General features: G+C 39.5%; 1 protein-coding gene across 11 annotated transcripts in view; it reads left to right on the top strand.

Moving 5' to 3' along the window:
• Positions 1-211: 211 nt before the first annotated feature.
• The window catches only part of FMR1 (fragile X messenger ribonucleoprotein 1), a 37,761-nt gene continuing 18,986 nt past the window's right edge, over positions 212-18,986 (top strand). For 6 of the 11 annotated variants that reach the window (XM_020893695.2, XM_020893691.2, XM_020893692.2 and 3 more), the window contains exons 1-5: positions 214-518; positions 10,517-10,569; positions 14,678-14,771; positions 17,297-17,368; positions 17,641-17,789. In XM_020893695.2, the coding sequence (XP_020749354.1) occupies positions 468-518; positions 10,517-10,569; positions 14,678-14,771; positions 17,297-17,368; positions 17,641-17,789 (419 nt within the window). In that variant the 5' untranslated portion in view covers positions 214-467. Of the gene's footprint in view, positions 519-10,516; positions 10,570-14,677; positions 14,772-14,800; positions 16,819-17,296; positions 17,369-17,640; positions 17,790-18,986 lie in introns of those variants that run through there. The other 5 variants (XM_020893696.2, XM_020893690.2, XM_070462654.1 and 2 more) reach the window with 4 other exon arrangements.

Genomic DNA, 18,986 nt, shown 5'->3' with positions numbered 1-18,986 from the left:
AGCGGTGCGACCTGTCGCCGCCCTTCCAGCCTTCCCGCCGGCCGCCGAGCCCGCGCACGCCGAGCCCGCGCGCCTCACGTTGCGCCCGGCCACCCTGGCCCGTCCGGAGCAGCGCGCAGGCGCGCGCTCCTGGGCCCGCCAGGGGAAAGAGGGCGGGGCCGAGGGGCCGAACCCGCGGGGGGAGGGGTGGCGTCGGTCACATGACGCGGTTTCACTGTTTACACGCGGAGCGGCCGGATCCTTCGGCCTCAGTCAGGCGCTCGGCTCCGTTTCGGTTTCACTTCCGGTGAGGGGCCGCTTCGGAGCAGGCGGCGAGCCGACGGCGAGCGCAGGCGGCAGCGGTGACTGCGGCGCCGCTGCCGGGGGGCGTGCGGTAGCGCGGCGGCGGCGGCGGCGGCGGCTGGGCCTCGAGCGCCCGCAGCCCACCTCGAGGGCGGGCTTCCGAAGCGAGCAGGGCGGACGGGAAGATGGAGGAGCTGGTGGTGGAAGTGCGGGGCTCCAATGGCGCTTTCTACAAGGTACTTGACTCCAGGGCAGGCCCCATCTTCGCCCTGCTTTCGCTCCCTTTTCTTCTTAGCCTCGGCCGGAGGCAGGCCTGGAGCCCTCTTCCCGAGCGCCGCGCCCGGGGGCCGGGGCGCACTCGGCGGGATGTTGTTGGGGAGGGAGGGAAGGACCGGACTTCGGGCCTTTGGGAAACCCCTCGAGCCCCACTGCCTCTCCGGTGTGAGGCCCCGGCGTCTGTCGGAATGAGAAGCGAGCAAGGAAAAGAGGGTGCCCTTTTGGGAGCCGAGCCCCAGCAGGGAGCGCTGGGGGTGGGCGAGGGCCGACGGCAGGTAAGAGATCCGGGCGGGAAGCACCAGTATCCGCGCGAAGTGACGGTGAAGGCTTATTTCTGTTTTCTTAAATAACCTTTTCCAGTGGGATCCGGGCCTGACGTGTGGGTAGTTGCCGAGGAGCGGGGGGCGCTTCCGTCAAGCCGCCTTCTGCCTTGCAAAGAGGGTTTGCGTTCTCCTTTGGCTTCTCTTTTCCGGTCCAGCATTGGGACTTCGGAGAGCTCCACTGTTCTGGGCGAGCGGTGTGAAGAAAGAGTAAGAAGCTGTAGTTGGTACCAAATCACAATGGCAACTGATTATTAGTGACTTCTCTTTGTGGATTTCAAAAGAGATTTTAGATTCAAAAGTTTCAGGAAGACCCTTACATATCCGAGTAATGGATTAAAGAAGTTGGTAATCTTGAATGTTTGCGCCCTCCCCCCATATTATAAATGTGGGAAATTTTGGAGTACAGATGCTTCAGCGTCAAAAAACATTGGCAACTCTGCTACTTAAGAAAAAAAAAATTAACCCTCCAAAGGCCTGGATATATGCCATGAAACGTTAGGAAATTTACTAAGCGTATATCATTCCTATGGATTTTTTTTAAGTGAGTGGAAATGATTGTTTTGTGCTTCAAGCGCTTGACTTATCTTCTCTGAACGTGTAATGTTGCAGCTAACTATATTGTTGAGGTTTTAAATAGGCATGCGTGATTTTGCTACAGGCTTTAAGTTACAGCATTTCAGATTTCACTAATACGTTACATTTTCAAAAACAAGATTATTAATAATTTCATATGTCAGGTAGTGCTTCTGTTGGTTCATACTTGCTGTAGATCTAGCAATCTATAAGTCCTCGTGTCCTCTTGAATGTCTTTCTGTAACTTCGGTAGGTGATGTCCCACCTTACTACAGCATTTTGGCAACAGAAGGTGCATATGGAAGAAAGCGTGGAAATTAAATATTGCCAGTTGTCCAAGCACCATTAAATCTACATAGAAAAACATAAACGTTTCAAACGAGGTATAGGCATATAAACATTGACTTAACTATATATGTGTTTACCTATTTCATGGAGAAATTTGGAGAGCATTATATTTCATAAGTGAGTAAAGTATGTAAACTGTTCCATGCTTTTAGCAAAATGATAAAACCTTTTGCTGTAAAAGGAGGAGAAATTTAACCCAGCATTTCTGTTAAGTCTCACCAATATAAAATTCTTCCAGTCAACTGCAGTTTCTGGTTGCATTTATTTCAGTGATCCATAATTATTGCTGATTAGTTTGTGTAGAACCCTTCTGTTTCCTGCTGCTGCTGCTAAGTCGCTTCAGTCGTGTCCGACTCTGTGCGACCCCATAGACGGCAGCCCACCAGGCTCCGCCGTCCCTGGGATTCCTAGGTTGGTAGTTTTGCTCACTATATTTGGGACGCTAAATACAATAAATATGAATAGGGGCTAAAGGTGGAGCAGTAGTCTAATAGATCTGTGATATTAGATCGGATATCACTCTTACTGTTTTTTAGTGGAGTTAGTTTGCTATAGAGGGCAAGCACATCCTAGTCTTGAAGGATTTATTGTTCTCTTCCAGCAGCCTATGATTTGCTTTGTGATTTTAGTTGCAAACTGATTGGAATATAAGAAACTCCCTCTATCTCTCCCCTTTATCCCCCCCTCTTTTTTGTTTTTTTAAACAAAAGTTGCTTAATATGAAGGTGAATAGGAGGAGTGGGTTGTCTGTTAGTTCCTTGAGGGGAAATGTTAAATGGTGAACAGACACATGCAGAAAAATTGCTGAGGTGCTTATAATGTTTTGTTTTTAAGAAAACCTCAAATAGTCTGTGTTGGTAGAAAAATAGTTTCTAGAATGAAAAAGGTTTAAATTCTTATAGGACTCAATACTATTCTGATTTATAAAAGTAAAGCAAAAGTAAGTCAAGTTACTTGTCCATTGGGATGGACAGAAAAGATGGGAAATAAAGACAAAATATGAACTGTTATGAAGAAATATTACATTTACAAAAAATTGGAAACCTAGGTTCACCAGATTGAAAAGGCTTAAGAAACTAAACAACTCGAACGAGTTCGGTATAATTGAATTCAGACTTTGATTTGCCTACCAGAACCACCATACTGGAAGGTGCAGTTCTCTGTCTTATGGGCACATGGTCCAGATTTGCAGTATAAACTGGATAGATTGTATGCTGGTAACACGTGGGTTTTCTCCTCTAAAAAATTAACTAAAACTTCAGATCCAGAATCAACAGAACCATGAAGTCTAAACCCTAAGATCATAACAGCTCATTTCTATTTTTCCCTCTGGTGTTTATTCTTAAAAACTTAAAAGTTAAATTTAGTAACTGTCAGAGCCACTATTTTTATGCTTAGGTATTTCTTTGACTTTGGAAAAGTCATGAGTACACCATATAGAGCCTCGGTTACTTAAAGACATGAGAACACTTGAATTATACATCACAAAATTTTTTACAAAACATCTCTTAAACAAGGAATGTTGAAAAAGGTCTTTATCATCAGGACATCTGCCTAAAAATGTACGATCAAGAGGAAATTTTTTAAATGAACATTTTCTTCATATTTTCTCTGAAGTCTTCTGTACTTCAAGGAAGTACAACTTTAGGTCAGCTGCATTTTTTTTTCTTCCCAGTCTAAACACCCTTTTTAGTGTTTTGCAAGCAGCATTATTACCCTTTTGAATTGAGCATTTTCCAACTTCATACTCATGCACTCTGAAAATCTCCACATATTATTAAGTAAATGTAAAATTCAGTGTTATAATAGTTGGATTTCTGATTCCTGACCACTATGAGAATGTGGTTCCTGACATAACTACGAGCATAACTGTTAACAGATACTGAGAGCTTTCTAGGTGCCAGGCACTGCTCTAGGTGCTTTACCTCTTTTAAATTTGTTTAATCACCACCCACAACCGTGAGGTACTATTGTTACTCCCATTTTAGGTAATAGATAAGGATATAGATGTACAAAGAGATGAGGTAGGTGACTTATTACTAACTGTCAGAGCTAGTAAGGGTCAGATTGGGGCTTTGAGATGAGGTACTCTGACTTCCTGAAACAATGAAATTTAACTTAAAGAAGTGAATTGGCTTTCCTCGTAGCTCAGACGGTAAAGAATCAGTCTGCAGTGCAAGAGGACTAGGTTCGATCCCTGGGTCAGGAAGATCCCCTGGAGAAGGACATGGCAACCCACTCCAGTATTCTTGTTTGGAGAATTCCATGGACAGAGGAGCCTAGCAGGCTACAGTCCATGGGGTCACAAAGAGTCAGACGTGACTGAGCGACTAACACTTTCACTTTCAAATTTTCATTGTACTTTTTAAATTCTAATTGTTATTATAACACTTGTCTTAACATTATTCTGGGCTTCACAGGTGGAGCTAGTTGTAAAGAACCTGTCTGCCAATGCAGGTGTAAGATATGTGGGTTCAGCATTATTTTATAAGTTCATACAATGACATCATGAAATACTCCGTTTATGTGTAGGCTTCCTTTTTAGCAACTCTCGCACACAGTAATTCTTCATGTGAATGCCTGTTAATGAAAGATAAAAGTTTGAAATCTTTGATTTTCCTATAATAGTTGCTTTTGTTACATTAGGAACAGGTAAGAACTGATGCATTCAAAAGTTAGAATACATAGGCACAGGGAAATTAATAATTCATTTCATACTATTCTTTCTGTATCTGTGTGTTGTCTTTGGGTCAAGGTGAACCAGAAAGAATGCATTTTTCTGAGAATTTGTGGTAAATGCCCAAATGAAGTCAAGTATTCCTAGTCATGTACTGTGGTTGGAAGAATTGTTGATGAGTTTTATTGTACTTTGCCTTCTCTGTTCTTCATTCTCATATGTTGTTAGCGTCCACATTCAAAGGGTGGCAAAGCAATAACTCACTTTGTATGTGAAGCCTTGGCTTTGAATCATATTTTATCAGATTTCATACGTCCTTGTCATCTTATCTCCTACAGCTTTTCTTGAGGAGGGATGTTTTGCGATGCTTTTAAGTTTTCTCTAATGAGTATCATCATTGCACTACATGAGCTGTCTTCAGTGATAATGTAATAGCTGTTCATTGCTGGTCAGTGGCTTACACTGAAATTGCTCTACACAGTCATCTCTGTCATGTTTGTGAGAAGAGTTTGCCAAGGTGTGAGGTGTAGTGGGAGAGTAAAAGTTCGCCAGAATGGGGACGGACTTTCTTTTGGTTTCATCAGTCCGGGTGATGTGATGTTGGAATTAGATATCTAGTCATGACACACTTTGGCTAGTATGATGTTATGATTGCCTCTCTGTCCCAGTTGCCAGTAAGGTGGGGGGATCCCATAATGATTTTTTTTTTATTTTGTGTTTATTCCCCTTGATAAGAAGTCTGTGTTTGTCTTTTTTTGTTTTTGGTGTATAGTTGCTTTAGGTGTCTTGTCTTTAACTGCACTTTTAGCAGTTTCTCAAACCCCAACAGCTTTTGTCACCTTTTTTTTCCTTCTAAAAGTCTGAATGACCTGTTAGTACTTAGTATCTTTGAGGAACTACACTTTTCTTTTTCTGTCTTAAGTTTTAATATCTTTTTTAAAAGCCTGTTAGTACTTAGTATCTTTGAGGAACTACCCTTTTCTTTTTCTGTCCTAAGTTTTAATATCTTTTTTTAAAGTATGATTTTTTGAAATGTAACTTTCTCAAATGCATGAGTGTTTATGGCTCTGCGTCTTTTATAAAATATGCCCCTCTCTGGTTTACCTGTAACTTACTTAGTGCCAACTGTGTGTTAGGCCTCATGCTAGGCACTAGACGTGTGATTTCTTTATTCACAACAGCAGACAGCAAGTCCAGTTCTGTATCCATTCTTTACTTATGCAGACAAGGCATACGAGGCCCAGAGACCACTTCTTGGAGAGTCCCACGGCTATTATGTCATAGAATCAAGATTTTGAATCTAGCTCTCATTCACAACAAAACTCGTTTTTGTTTTGTTTTTCCTCAAAGGCTCTTTTCTCTGTTGTTGTTGTTTGCGGGGTTAGTTTTTTTTTTTTTTTTTTTTGGCCATAAAGGAATGTGGGATCTTGGTTCTCCATCCAGGGCTTGGATGTGGGCCCCCTGCTGTAGAAGCCTGGGGTCTTAACCCCTGGACCTCCAGGAAAGTCCCCACAGCAGAACACAAGCACCAAGTTTCCTGACTCCTGTAACTGCCCTCGTTCTCATCCAGTTCCATGCAACTCTCCTGTATTCACTCAAACCCATTCAGTTGCCGCCTTTGGTAACCAACCCCACAGAAATCCCCTCAACCTTTCTCATCACCTTCGATGTGTGGATAGGTAGAGAGTGCAACCAACCTTAGTTTTCCAAGTTGGTGGGTGGGGTGATAGTGCTCTGGGGGCCGCCAGGGAAGGAAAGGACATTATGGGGATAAGGGAGGAGCAGGGCCACAAAGGAGAGTTATTGGAGAAAGTATGATGAGAAACAGAAAGTTGGGACCTTTGTTGGAATTTTAGCAAAAGGCCTCTAAAGTCACAAGAGACCTTTGTGCTTGGCGAGTGTGTGAACCAGAGGCAACCTATGAATTTCTTTTATTCCACTAAAAATGACTGGTTTTGAAACGATCATGCAAACATCCATATACAGATAAGCCTCATTAATCCTGGTAGGCTATGATGATTGCTTAAACCATTTTTGACACCGTACATCCGGAATTGTTTTTAAAGTCTTTGAGAGCAGTTTTTGTTTTTTTAAATAGTCACAACCGTTGCAGATCTTCCTCCTTTGAAGGAATGTTTAATTTTAGGAAATAGGCAAATGTGGTGAATGAGTGTGATTAAACTGCACAAAAACTTTTTGGCAAATAGAAAAAAAATTAAAATGTAGCGGTGTGATAATGAGACGAACTTTTAGAGTGCTTTCAACGTGGATTTGAAATCATTCCCCGAAATTTCTAAGTGTTGAAATCAGTGCTGTCCACAGATCTGTCCATCTGTGATGATGCAATGCTCTCTGCCTGTGCTGTCCTCTGCAGCCATGTGTGGCTTTTGAGCACTTGAAATGTGGCAAGTATAACTCAGAGACTTATTTTTAATTTTATTTACTTGTAATCTGTTAAATAGAAATATTTACACATGACCAGCAGCTTCAGTGGTGAACAGCAGCACAGTTTTAGACAAGGGCAGTAGTATTGGAAAGATACCTGATTTAGTGAGAACAAATCTTCACCCAGCTGTAACAAGGTTCTCTTAGCTGACTAAAGGACTTAACATTTTCAGCATTTAATATACAGTGCATGCATGCTCACTCACTTCAATTATGTCTGATTCTTTGCAACACTGTGGACTGTAGCCCACCAGGCTCCTCTGTCCATGGGATTCTCCAGGCAAGAGTACTGAAGTAGGTTGCCATGCCCTCCTCCAGGGGATCTTCCCAAACCAGGGATGGAACTTGTGTCTCCTGCATTGGCAGGCAGGTTCTGTACCACTAGCGCCACCTGGAAAGCCCCATAATATAAAGTAAGGAATTAATACTTGTTACTGCCATGACATGCAAACATAAAACTTCAGACAAGGATGAAGACAGAGGCCATGACATTTTTTGGTAAATAAGGGATTAGCTCCTAATAGAAGTCCCACCCTCAAAAAGCAAATTGTTAATTTGATACTCGCCATCATTGTCAAGACAGGGGAGAAATTGAGGGCAGGGGGGCCCTGTTCTCCCTTTCTTTGTAATTTGTGGAAAACTAACTACTAAAACTAAAAAGCTAATTTTACTTTAGAAAACTAAATGTCCAGTTCCTCCAACTTGACTCAAAATCAATCCTTGCTGTTGCTATAGTAATAGTGAGGCAAACCCCTTAGAGCAGTGGGGGCATCCACCCTTATGAAATCTCTATTATTATATTCTACGATATCATGGTCAGTATTTAACTAGAGTTCTCAACACTGTTGAAAATGTGTGATTTAAATATAGCTGAGGGAAAATAAGCAATATCAAAATGATAGGAAGAAAATGTGAATTCCCCCCACTTGAAACGAACAACTATAAAAATACAGACATACGTTTAATTTAGAAATAATTATTTAGGCATCTTGGATATAGCAGAACACCTAGATTCCATTATAGTCCACCTTGATCTTATAAGAAAACTTTCTTTTAGCATAGCTTTGCTCTATTCTTTACAGCATAATTACAGGAGTTTGGTGTCTCTGTTTAGGTTCAATGCACAGTCAGCCCTTGAACACTGGGACTGGTATACCAAAAGCAGTTGATAAATGACTCACCCAAAGGCAGGAAGGTGAAACAGCTTGGACAGAATCGGGACTCAAACCCAAGTTCTTTTGATGCCACATATTGTGACCTCTAATTGAACACAAACTCTCCCCCCCCCTTTAGATAATTTAAATGTCTATGAAGTGAAAATATGGGTACTATACTTACTGGGAAAAAATCCATGTGTAAGTGGACCCACACAGTTCAAACCTGTGTTGTTCAAGGGTCAACTGTAAATGGTTTCCAGGGCCCTGCCTTACTTGCCATTGTTTTTCTTAGGAGAAGTTATTTAATAGAGAAGGAAATGGCAACCCACTCCTGTATTCTTGCCTGGAGAATCCCATGGACAGAGGAGCCTGGTGGGCTACAGCCCATAAGGTCGCAAAGAGTCGGACACGACTGAAGTGACTTCGCACAGCTATTTAATACTTGACTGATATGTTTTAATTTGATATTTTGGGAAGCTTTAGTTTTTAAACAGTGCTTTAATTTCTGGCTTTTGACGATGTATTTGTTTACCATGATATTTGCATTGAATCATTTGTTTAACACATCTATTGGGTACCTACTGTATACCAGAAATTGTGCCAATTACTGAGGATACATAGCGAAGTTAAAGAAGGGTCTTACTACAAGCTAGTTATCTTCCGAATATCTGAAGTCAGGGGGATTTACTATTATATTTTCTTCTAAGAGTTGTATAGTTCTAGCTCTAACCTTTAAATCTTTGATACTTTTTAGTTGATTTTTGTATATGGTATAAGTTTAGGCAAAAATTTATTCTTTTGCAAGGGGATAATCTAGTTGTCCCAGCACCATATGTTGAAAGCACTGTTCTTTTCCCCCTATTGAATTGTCTTCACTTCCTTTCCACAGAGGATTTATTTCTACCACACCCCTAGCTGTTTCTCCAGGTCTGATGAGCCTTTGTTCCCACTGCACATTTAGGCCTGCTGCATAGGAACCTCACCCTCTTCTATTTGTCTTCCATGATTAGCATCCCCACCCCACCCCTTCCACCCTCCACTCCCACCCAGTCCCATCCCCCCAAACCACACAAATACCTTTCCTCCTCAAGGCTAGGATAAGAACCCCTTAGGCAGTGATCCCCGTTGAACCCATAATAGGTACTTTGAAGTTCAACAGTAAATAAAAGACACTCTCAGGAAGCTTACCTTTGGTATGAAAATGGGCAAAATACTCTAGTAAGGTAGTTTATAGTGGGGTATACTCATAAGACGCTCTAAGAAGTTAGAAAGTGAAATTGAACTTAGTCTTCTGGGCTTTCCCATAGGAGGTGACACCGGAACTGAAATAAAACCCGTAGGAGATAGCTCAGTGAGAAGAGGGGAAGGAAGAAAGGCCCAAGTAGTTTAGCACTGCTGGGTTACAGCCTCCAAAAATGCTCACCTCAGGTCACCATGGGCCTTCTACAGCTGGAGGAGTTTGACCATAATCCTGTAGACAGGGAGAAACCACGAAAGCACAGACACATGCCCGGAACACACTGGAGTAAGAAGCTGAAATCTCTAAAACCATTTTAAAATGAATTAAGATATAAAGCCCCTTGGGTTTCTTTATCCTTTATCCTACTCCTCTAATTGTCAAAACAAATAACAAAGCCTCCTTTCCTGCACCTATTAAAAACTTAATTTTATAGAATTAAAGACAGCATGCTGATTAAAGAATTCTTGATAATTAGTTAGCTATTACTTTTGTTATGTCATTTTATAGAATTACAGACAGCATGCTGATTAAAGAATTCTTGATAATTAGCTATTTTGTTATGTCTTTTTGCAGATTATTAGCAATTGCATCATCAGATTTAAAAGATTTAAACTTCTGTACTTTATATTACTGTTCTTTCCACCAAGTGCCTGTGAGATTGAGAATTTAATTAAACTCTGGTAATTGGACTTTTTAGTGGTATTAGCAGCATGTCGTTAAAGAGAACTTAGTGTACTTGTGTTCACATAGATTTGAGATTATATTTAGTTATTTACTATTGTATTCTCATAAAATTGTATTAAGGAGAGAAAAATAGGTTACAACAGATCTATACTGGCTGGTATATAGCTCTGTAACAAGTTTCTTAGTTTCTAATACTTTTAATCTAAAGTATACCTTCAGCTTTGCATTGTAATTTTCAGTTTACTTATCTGTCTTTCTTCTATTAGATGCTGAACTTTAGAGCAGTTCTTTTTGCTCTATTTTAAATAATCAGTATTCTTAGGGCCTAGCTCTTGTAGGTATGTAAATATAGATGTGATTCATGAATGAGTGAGCCTCGCAAACTAACAAACTTTTACTTGAAGCTTCATTCTGTTGTTAAACATAAAATATTTGTGTCACTGTAAAGTGTAACTAAAAACAAAAACGATATTTAAGCTTAGAAGTTAATTTAACTGTGTTTTTTTAATAGGCATTTGTAAAAGATGTTCATGAAGATTCAATAACAGTGGCATTTGAAAACAAGTAAGTGTCTTGATATAATTTTAATATTTAGGTTCTTTAATATTTTATGCTAGTTTTTCCTTGTACTCCTCATTAAAAAAAATTCAAGTCTAGTTTGAGTGTTTTTCAGGAATGGATCTTCATGTTACTGACCAGGAAGTTCCTGAACAACTCAGTATTAAACCAATGGAATGACTGTTCCTGCTAATGACCTCGGAGATCCCTTTTGTATAATCTTGACCCTTACATCTCAGTTCCTTTGAATGTGAACAAAGAAACCAGATTCTTCTGTGCTAGTAACTGAGAGTTTGAATAGAAATATTTGTAAATATTAAAAGATGAAAGTGAATGGATTCTTGGGTATTGGGAAAGTTGATGAGAGTTTTGTAATGTTAAATCTAAAACTGATAGTTTTAGTCCTTTGGTGTATTTTATTGGAAATAATTATGTTTACCTATTAACATTTTTTATCTATTTCATATATTTAAAATCATCAATAGCAGTAACTGATCTTGTCTGTTTACTTTTAGATGAGTACGTAAAAATACTTAGAGGCCTAGGCACATTAGCTGTATGTACAAAGGCATCAATAGTAGAGATGTTAACATTTTATTGGGGAGACAGGTCTCTTGACTAAATTTTTTGAATGCTGTTAATAAGAGCTATTTTCAGAGTAGCCATTCAAGATTCTAAAGTATGTATAAACTCCTTTGCCAAGCCCATAGATGTGATCATGATCTTAGGATTTTACTGAACTCTCAAGGATGGTCAGCAGTTATGTTTGTTTTTTATTTGCCAAGAGAAATTAATTGTTGTTGTTCACTTCCTTAGTCATGTCCGACTCTTTGTGACCCCATGGACTGCAGCATGCCAGGTTTCCCTGTCCTTCACTGTCTCCCAGAGTTTGCTCAAACTCATGTCCATTGAGTTGATGATGCCATCCAACCATCTCATCCTCTGTCGCCCCCTTCTCCTCCTGCCCTCAGTCTTTCCCAGCATCAGGGTCTTTTCCAATGAGTCGGCTCTTCGCATCAGGTGGCCAAAGTATTAGAGCTTCAGCATCAGTCCTTCCAATGAATATTCAGGACTGATTTCCTTTAGGATTGACTGGTTTGATCTCCTTGCTGTCCAAGGGACTCTTGAGAGTCTTCTCCAGCACCACAGTTCAAAAGCATCAGTTCTTTGGTGTTTAGAGAAATTAGTAGTTTATGAAAAACAGATTACAAATCTATAGAGAAAATAAATAAATTAATGGTTGCTTAGGGCTGGTGGGAGTGGAAAGCCATAGCCAGAGTATGGGATTTCTATTTGAAGTGATGAAAATGTTCTAAAATTGATTGGTAATGATGGTGGTTTAGTTGCTAAGTCATGTCCAACTCTTTGCAACCCCATGGACTGTAGCCTGCCAGGCTCCTCTGTCCATGGGATTTTCCAGGCAAGAATACTGGAGTGGGTTAACCATTTCCTTCTCCAGGGGATCTTCCCCACCCAGGAATTGAACCTGGGTCTCCTTCACTTGCAGGTGGATTCTTTACCAACTGAGCTACCAGGGAAGTCCCTGGTAATGGTGGCACATATCTGTGAATCTACTAAGTAAGTCATCGACTTGTATGTACACTTAAGTGGATGGCTTATAGGGTTATGTGAATTATATCTCAGTAAATCTGTTAAAATACAGTATCTGACTAAGACATGGTATAAATAGAATGTTAGTAGGATCTTTTAGCTACCAACAGGACAAAGTACAATTGACCCTTGACCAGGGGTCATGAGTTTGAACTGAGTAGGACCACTTGTATGTGGGGTTTTTTTCAATAGTAAATACTACAGTAGTACACAAATCAGAGTCATTTGAATCCATGATACAAACCACAAATTCAGAGAAACTCTGGATATGGAAAGTTGACTATAAGTTATCCATGGAGTTTTGACTGCACAGAGAGTGAGTTAGTGGCCCTAACCTCTGAGTTATTCAAGAGTTAACTGTAGTAGTCTCAGATGCCTAAAATTTAAGGGGACAGAGATAAAAGGATTTAGAGTGTCCAACCATATTCTCAGTTCTAGATAAATGGTCTTGGTCCAAAATACAAGTTTTGGTAATAGAATACTTTTCTTTGAATACGTAGAGCCAAAAGTTTCAGAATCTGCTTCATTACATGATTATCCATGCATTATCGACTGGATAACAGAAGCATGCCTCTAACAGGAATATTTAATAACTTGGAGAGGAATTTTTTTCTTGTAATTATACTCTTTATCTGCTTGCTTCCATTATGAGGGAAACACTATTTTCCATAAAGGGAGAGTTTTCATTTGCTCTTCTTTTAAGGTATTAAGCAAATACTTATTTCCTCTATGCGTTTAAGAATGTGTCTGGTTTCTAGTTTTTACAGTGATCAGTTCTCGTATGTTTTCCATCAGATTTCTACTATAAACTTAAAATTATTTTCTTTGGACCTTCTAGTTCTCTCCTGTACCATAGTTGTGTACAAGTTTCTCTTCTTACTGTCATGCTGGGAATTTGAAATAGATCAACCTTTTCTTTGTGTTTGTGTACTATGTATGCGATTCAACACTGGGTTTGAGCATGTCACCAGGATTTGATAGGTCCCTACCAAAGTAGTGTCTTTGCACTCCCTTGCATTTCCTTTTTGTTTTCTGATTTTTTAAAAGCAAGCATAAAAAACAAACCTGATGTTTTATAAAACTTCAGTTTATATCCTTTCTTTCCTTTCAATCATAAACTCCTATAATACCACATTATTTTAGGTGTCTTCTTTTTGTCTTCCATGTTTCACATTTAAAAAGAAAGAATTTGAATTTTTATCTCTATTCTTAAAATAATTCTTCCTTCTTTGGAATGAAGAAAATTATGTATTACTACATGCTTTACAAATCAAACTTAGCAATGAATCTGTGATATATATGTTTATCTGTAACATTGGTCACTAATTTCAGTAAGTATATTTAAAGAAGTTTTTCTGCTGTAAAGACGCTTTTTTTGTTGTTGTTTTTGGCCACACTGCACGTCTTGTGGGATCTTAGTTCCTCAACCAGAGATCAAACCTAGGGTCCCAGCAGTGAAAGAGATGAGTGCTAACCATTGCACTGCCAGGGAATTCCCTGAAGATAATTTTTTTTTTTAAGTTGCAGAGTTTTCAAGGGTGTATAGTAATGCAGAAAAGAGGTTCAATGTAACATAGGCCCGAATCAGATTTCCACAAATTCTGACTTCCTTGCCTTGCTATCTTACATAATAGAATATTTAAAAAAAAATCCCCCAAAACAAATAGCACATTTCTCGATAGGATTTTACTAAGAAAGCCCTTTAACAGAAAACCCAGAAATGACTGCTTTAGCAGTTGAATCCGCCAGTGTTTTGCAAAGTTTATCTTTTAATATTTCATATCATCGTGATAGAATAATTTGGTGTTTTCAAAATTGTTCCATATAACTTTAAATGAAAAAACATAGGCAACTTACTGAACTCCTGTAGGCTATCTCCATTGGGTTTCTGTGGTTTAGGAGACCCCACCCATCCAGTGCATGCTGGTACATCATACTGATCAGCAGCCAGCTATCCATGGCAAGAGTTGACCACCTCGCGGGATCTAAAATTTAAAGGGGGAAAAGTGAGTTGTGAATTGCTGATGTGCTGACTGCCCCGTTTTGCTTGGAAATTAGAGGGCATTAGGACCAGTTTTTGTGGTTGTTGGAATGTGGTTAAAATTCCTTTGCAAGTAGAAGTATGGTGATGACATTACTAACACATTCTGATACTAATGTATTTAAGCACCAAAGGAAATTGCTGTTGTGGCCTGAATTTTAGAACCCTTAGAAGTTGAAATTATTGGAAGAAAGACTTGTTAAGTTGTAATGTTGATCTATTGTGTTTAGAAAAATACTCCAAATAGAACTACGAGGCTGCTGTGTTGCATGCAGACTTTGTTGAAATGTCTCTATATTGCCATTATGCCCCCACTCAGCGAAACACTGACAGTTTTAAAGCATTTGCTTCTTTAAACTAGAAAAATGAAGGGTCTCACTTAACCAAAGGTTGATGGCAGCATAGTCATCCTTTCCATTAAACCAAAAAACATGTTAAATAATTGTGTTTGTTTATTTGCAGCTGGCAGCCAGACAGGCAGATTCCATTCCATGATGTGAGATTCCCACCACCTGTGGGTTATAATAAAGATATAAATGAAAGCGATGAAGTAGAGGTAAGTTTCCCCTGCGATCAAGTTATTAAGCACTGAAGAACTGGGAACATTTAACTTGTTTGCGCCTTTTGTATCCCTTGTCTTTAATGCTTTTCAGTCTACCTTGAGAATTAACTCTGATGCAAATAGGCTTTTGACTGCACCATCCTAATACGTTATTGATGCTTAAATGTGGCTGCCTGAATAGCATTCGAGGCACAGCTTGGAAAGTCACCACTGATTTCCCTTGTCCACGAGGATTTCTTTTCCCCATTTCCTCAATTTCTGAATCTTGTTTGAATAATATATTGTTAGTTTACAACCATGTCCCCATTTTAAGCAAAATGGGTTAGGAAAAAAACCATGCCTTTCAATAGAGCAGCATACTAGGATTTCTTTAAGTAGCGATAAAGCCTTCTGGGAGATTTTTAAAAACTCATCTATGAGTTTTAGTATATACACCTACAGGTAAAATATCTTCACAGGAGATGCTGTGAGCCAACTGCTTATGTGCCAGTGATGTCTTTGACCAAAAGGTGCTATGGAGATGTAACACATTGACAAAAAGATTGTGTTTGTGATTTCTCTAGCCACTGAAAATTTTTGTGAGACTTCAGGCAGTTGGAGTCGGCTTTATGTTGTAGTTGGTCTGTACAGTATCCTCTTCTTCATTCCCCTGCATATACTCCATTTTAAGTTGCTTCTCTTCTCCACAATGCCTTGTTAATGGTAGCAGTTTTATTTGCAGTATGATGGAAGCAGCTAAGAATCTCTTTGTGCAGGTCAGGTGAGGTGTACTGGGTCCTTGAATGCTTATTTTCTGTGCTGGGCATAGATGGTGAAACAGAAGAGGCCCCAGCCTTTGACAAGTTCCCATTCTAGTGAGGAGAGTTAATATTAGGGCCATTGTCAATAAGGCCAAGAAAGAAAACCAAGGATGGAAGGTGATGTAGGGGTAAGAGTGCCGTTTTAGGGAGTGCTCAAGGAAGGTCTCGATGCCCAGCCTGTGTTCTTTTCTCAAGTGCTATTTATTTACCCAAGACGTACTCAGTACTTAAACTAGGTGAAAGGAACTGGGCTTGGTTTTGTCAGGACTCAAGTAGAGAGTACAAACACTGTCTGTACTTGAGGACCTTTAGTTGTTCACTTCCACAGGAGACTGCATGCTTCCTGAAGTCAAGGACCAGGACTTTTGGTCTGTCTGTATCAGAAGACCTAATAGTAGTGTTTGGGATGATAAAAGGGACTGTTTTTTCTTTATAGTTCTCAACTGAGTCACATGACAGGTGGTAACCAATGAGGTCCTGTTGCCATAGTGACCTCACTAACAGTGATACATAACTAAGGTTATCACTAGCTAGAGCAGAGATGAAAGGAATTGATGGTTACAAGAAAATGTGGGTTAAATCAAGTTATATTTAGTCACTGTATTGTATAACCATTAACTTGGGTCTTTTGGTCTGTCTACACTAGGAATGCTCATAATAGTAATGGATAGAGGGGACTTTTTGCCCACCTTAGTCACATGACCAATGGGAACCAATGAAAAGCTGTTGTCAAGATGACATAACAGTTAACAAATAACTGACATTATTTCTCTGACTAGAGCAGAGTTGAAAGGAAGTAATGGGGGCAAGAGGGAAAGGTAGGTTGAGTTAAGTTGTGTTTCATCACTGTTTTGTCACTATGAATTTCAATAGTAAAAGGGGGACCAGAGTTGGAGCCCTGAGTTGTTTGTCTTCTCTCCTGTCCTTTCCTCCCCATCCCCTTGTCCTCCCTGTGTCTTCTTTCTACTTAGTATTTCTGTCACTCACCATGTGTCTCTTTTCCTATTAACCTTGATTTGCTAGTGTCTTCACAAAAGGTTCCATGCTGCACATCATAAGTGAACTTTGAAGTGGTCACCCGAGAGATCAGTTTAGAAGAACTGATCCACAGTGTGTGAGAGGAGAAAGGTGGTATCCAGAGGACTGCCAGCGTGGAGTTGTCCATTTTAGTGGAGAGGGGACAGGAGACCAGAGAGTGACCCAGTTGCTGTCCGTTTAGTCCCAGGAGACATGAACACCAGGTGGTATCCTTAGTGGGCTGAATAGTCAGTGGCTTTACCCATTTAGCGACCATGAGCCAGGCAGTAGGCCAGAGTCACTAGCTTCCAACTTGTTATTTGCTTATTAAAGTAAAACAAAAACGCGTTCATCTTTACATGTTTATATACATTTTCATAGCTCACAAAGTACCCAAAGAAAGCATGCCCAGCTTTATAAGTGGTCAGCTTTTCTCAATCTTTCATATTCAGAATACTGATGATTACTGAGGCAGCACAGAGAAATAGGAAAGTGTATTTTACAGTACTCTTCCTGGTATCCAGGTAGTTTCTGAATGTCTGTCTAGAAGCAGGGGTGCAGTCTGGTTAAAAGTCTACAGTAACTTAACGGATTTGCAAGATACCTAAGGTCATTTTAAGAAATTTTCCTTGATGTCTGATAATTTACAGATTTCTGAATGATTTTAATCGTGAAATATTCTATGTTGTAATTTTTGTGTAGGTTTATTCCAGAGCAAATGAAAAAGAGCCTTGCTGTTGGTGGTTAGCTAAAGTGAGGATGATAAAGGGTGAGGTAGGAAAATGCCTATTTTAATTGTTTTTCTTACACTCTTCTTTTCTAAATCCAGGTATATACATTTCCGTTTGGATTTCTATTTGAAAGTAATAGCTAACTTGATTATTTTATTTAAATGTTTATATGTTCAGTATGTTTTGTGTGTTTCAGTTAATTGATCAAATAGCTTTTTTTCCCTTTAAAGAATTTTAAAAGAACTGAAAAGGTATAGCTTCTTGTTCTTAATTTAAACACTGTGATCAGGAATGACTTTCATTTATTTCTTACAGTTTTACGTGATAGAATATGCAGCTTGTGATGCTACATACAATGAAATTGTCACAATTGAACGTTTGCGATCGGTTAATCCCAACAAAGCTGCCACAAAAGAGACTTTTCATAAAATCAAACTGGATGTTCCAGAAGACTTAAGACAAATGTGAGTTGATTTGCAAGAAAGGCTGAGAACTAAGAGGTGCTGTGCAATTAATTTTAAAGAATAATACATTTTCAAATAATAGGAATCAATTTTTAACCTCAGTGAACTTTGACATAAATGGTTTGCAAAAGCAGTGAAAAAAAAATTTTAGCTTTTTCTGGTTATGTAATCAAGCCAAGGCAGGAGGAGAAGGGATGACAGAGGATAAAATGGTTGGATGGCATCACTGACTCAATGGACATGAGTTTGAGCAAGCTCCAGGAGTTGGTGATGGACAGGGAGGTCTGGCATGCTGCAGTCCATGGGGTCACATAGAGTCAGACACAACTGAGTGACTGAACTGAATCAAGCCAGCATTCCACTTGTTTAAACTTACTTGGCCACATAGATAGCTAATGTACATTTTTTTTCTAAAATAAACATTCATCATAGAATTTTAAGATTTTTGAAACTGACTAATACAGTTCTGTCATAAGTTACAAGACAACATCTAGGCAATGTTGATTTCTCCACGTTTTTTTCCTTTTTAGCTAGTATTCTGAGATACATATGTAACAAGTAGAGCTTAAAGAAGCTTCCAAAGGTCATCTCTCTTATCATCCTTGATATGAAGTAATGCTTAAATAAGACTCTTTAGAGAAGAAAGGGCATATATTAAATTTGATTTAGACATGTCACACTTTAGATAAACATTAACTTCTATTAATAGTTCAAAATGCATAGAAATCCTACTTCTTAATTATAAAGATTGCATATGTATTCTGATTCATACACGTTTTCTTTTCACCCTAAAATTGATCAGCACTTTTTCTTTAGAAAAGAAACAGCAGAACAAAATTGGATACCCGGTAGCTATCCCCAAAAGTTTTTCACAGTTGACTCAAGAAAATTAGTGACCCACCATATGTAACTATGGCTTCCCAGGTGGCTCAGTGGTAAAATAATTTGCCTGCCAATGCAGGAGACACAAGAGATGCGAGTTGGATCTCTGGGTCAGGAAGATCCTCTGGAGAAGGAAATGGCAACCCACTCCAGTATTCTTGCCTGGAAAATCCCATGAACAGAGAAGCCTGGTGGGCTGTAGTCCTCGGGTCGCAAAGAGTCAGATACCACTAACCATGCATGCATCACATATAACTGAAATCAGGAAGCCTGCAGAGGAGAATGGTGGTCAGTCTCTCAGTTGTGTCCAAACTC

Source organism: Odocoileus virginianus, unplaced genomic scaffold, assembly GCF_023699985.2.
Source record: "Odocoileus virginianus isolate 20LAN1187 ecotype Illinois unplaced genomic scaffold, Ovbor_1.2 Unplaced_Scaffold_7, whole genome shotgun sequence".
Taxonomy (NCBI): domain Eukaryota; kingdom Metazoa; phylum Chordata; class Mammalia; order Artiodactyla; family Cervidae; genus Odocoileus; species Odocoileus virginianus.
This window is presented reverse-complemented; position numbering and strand designations above follow the sequence as displayed.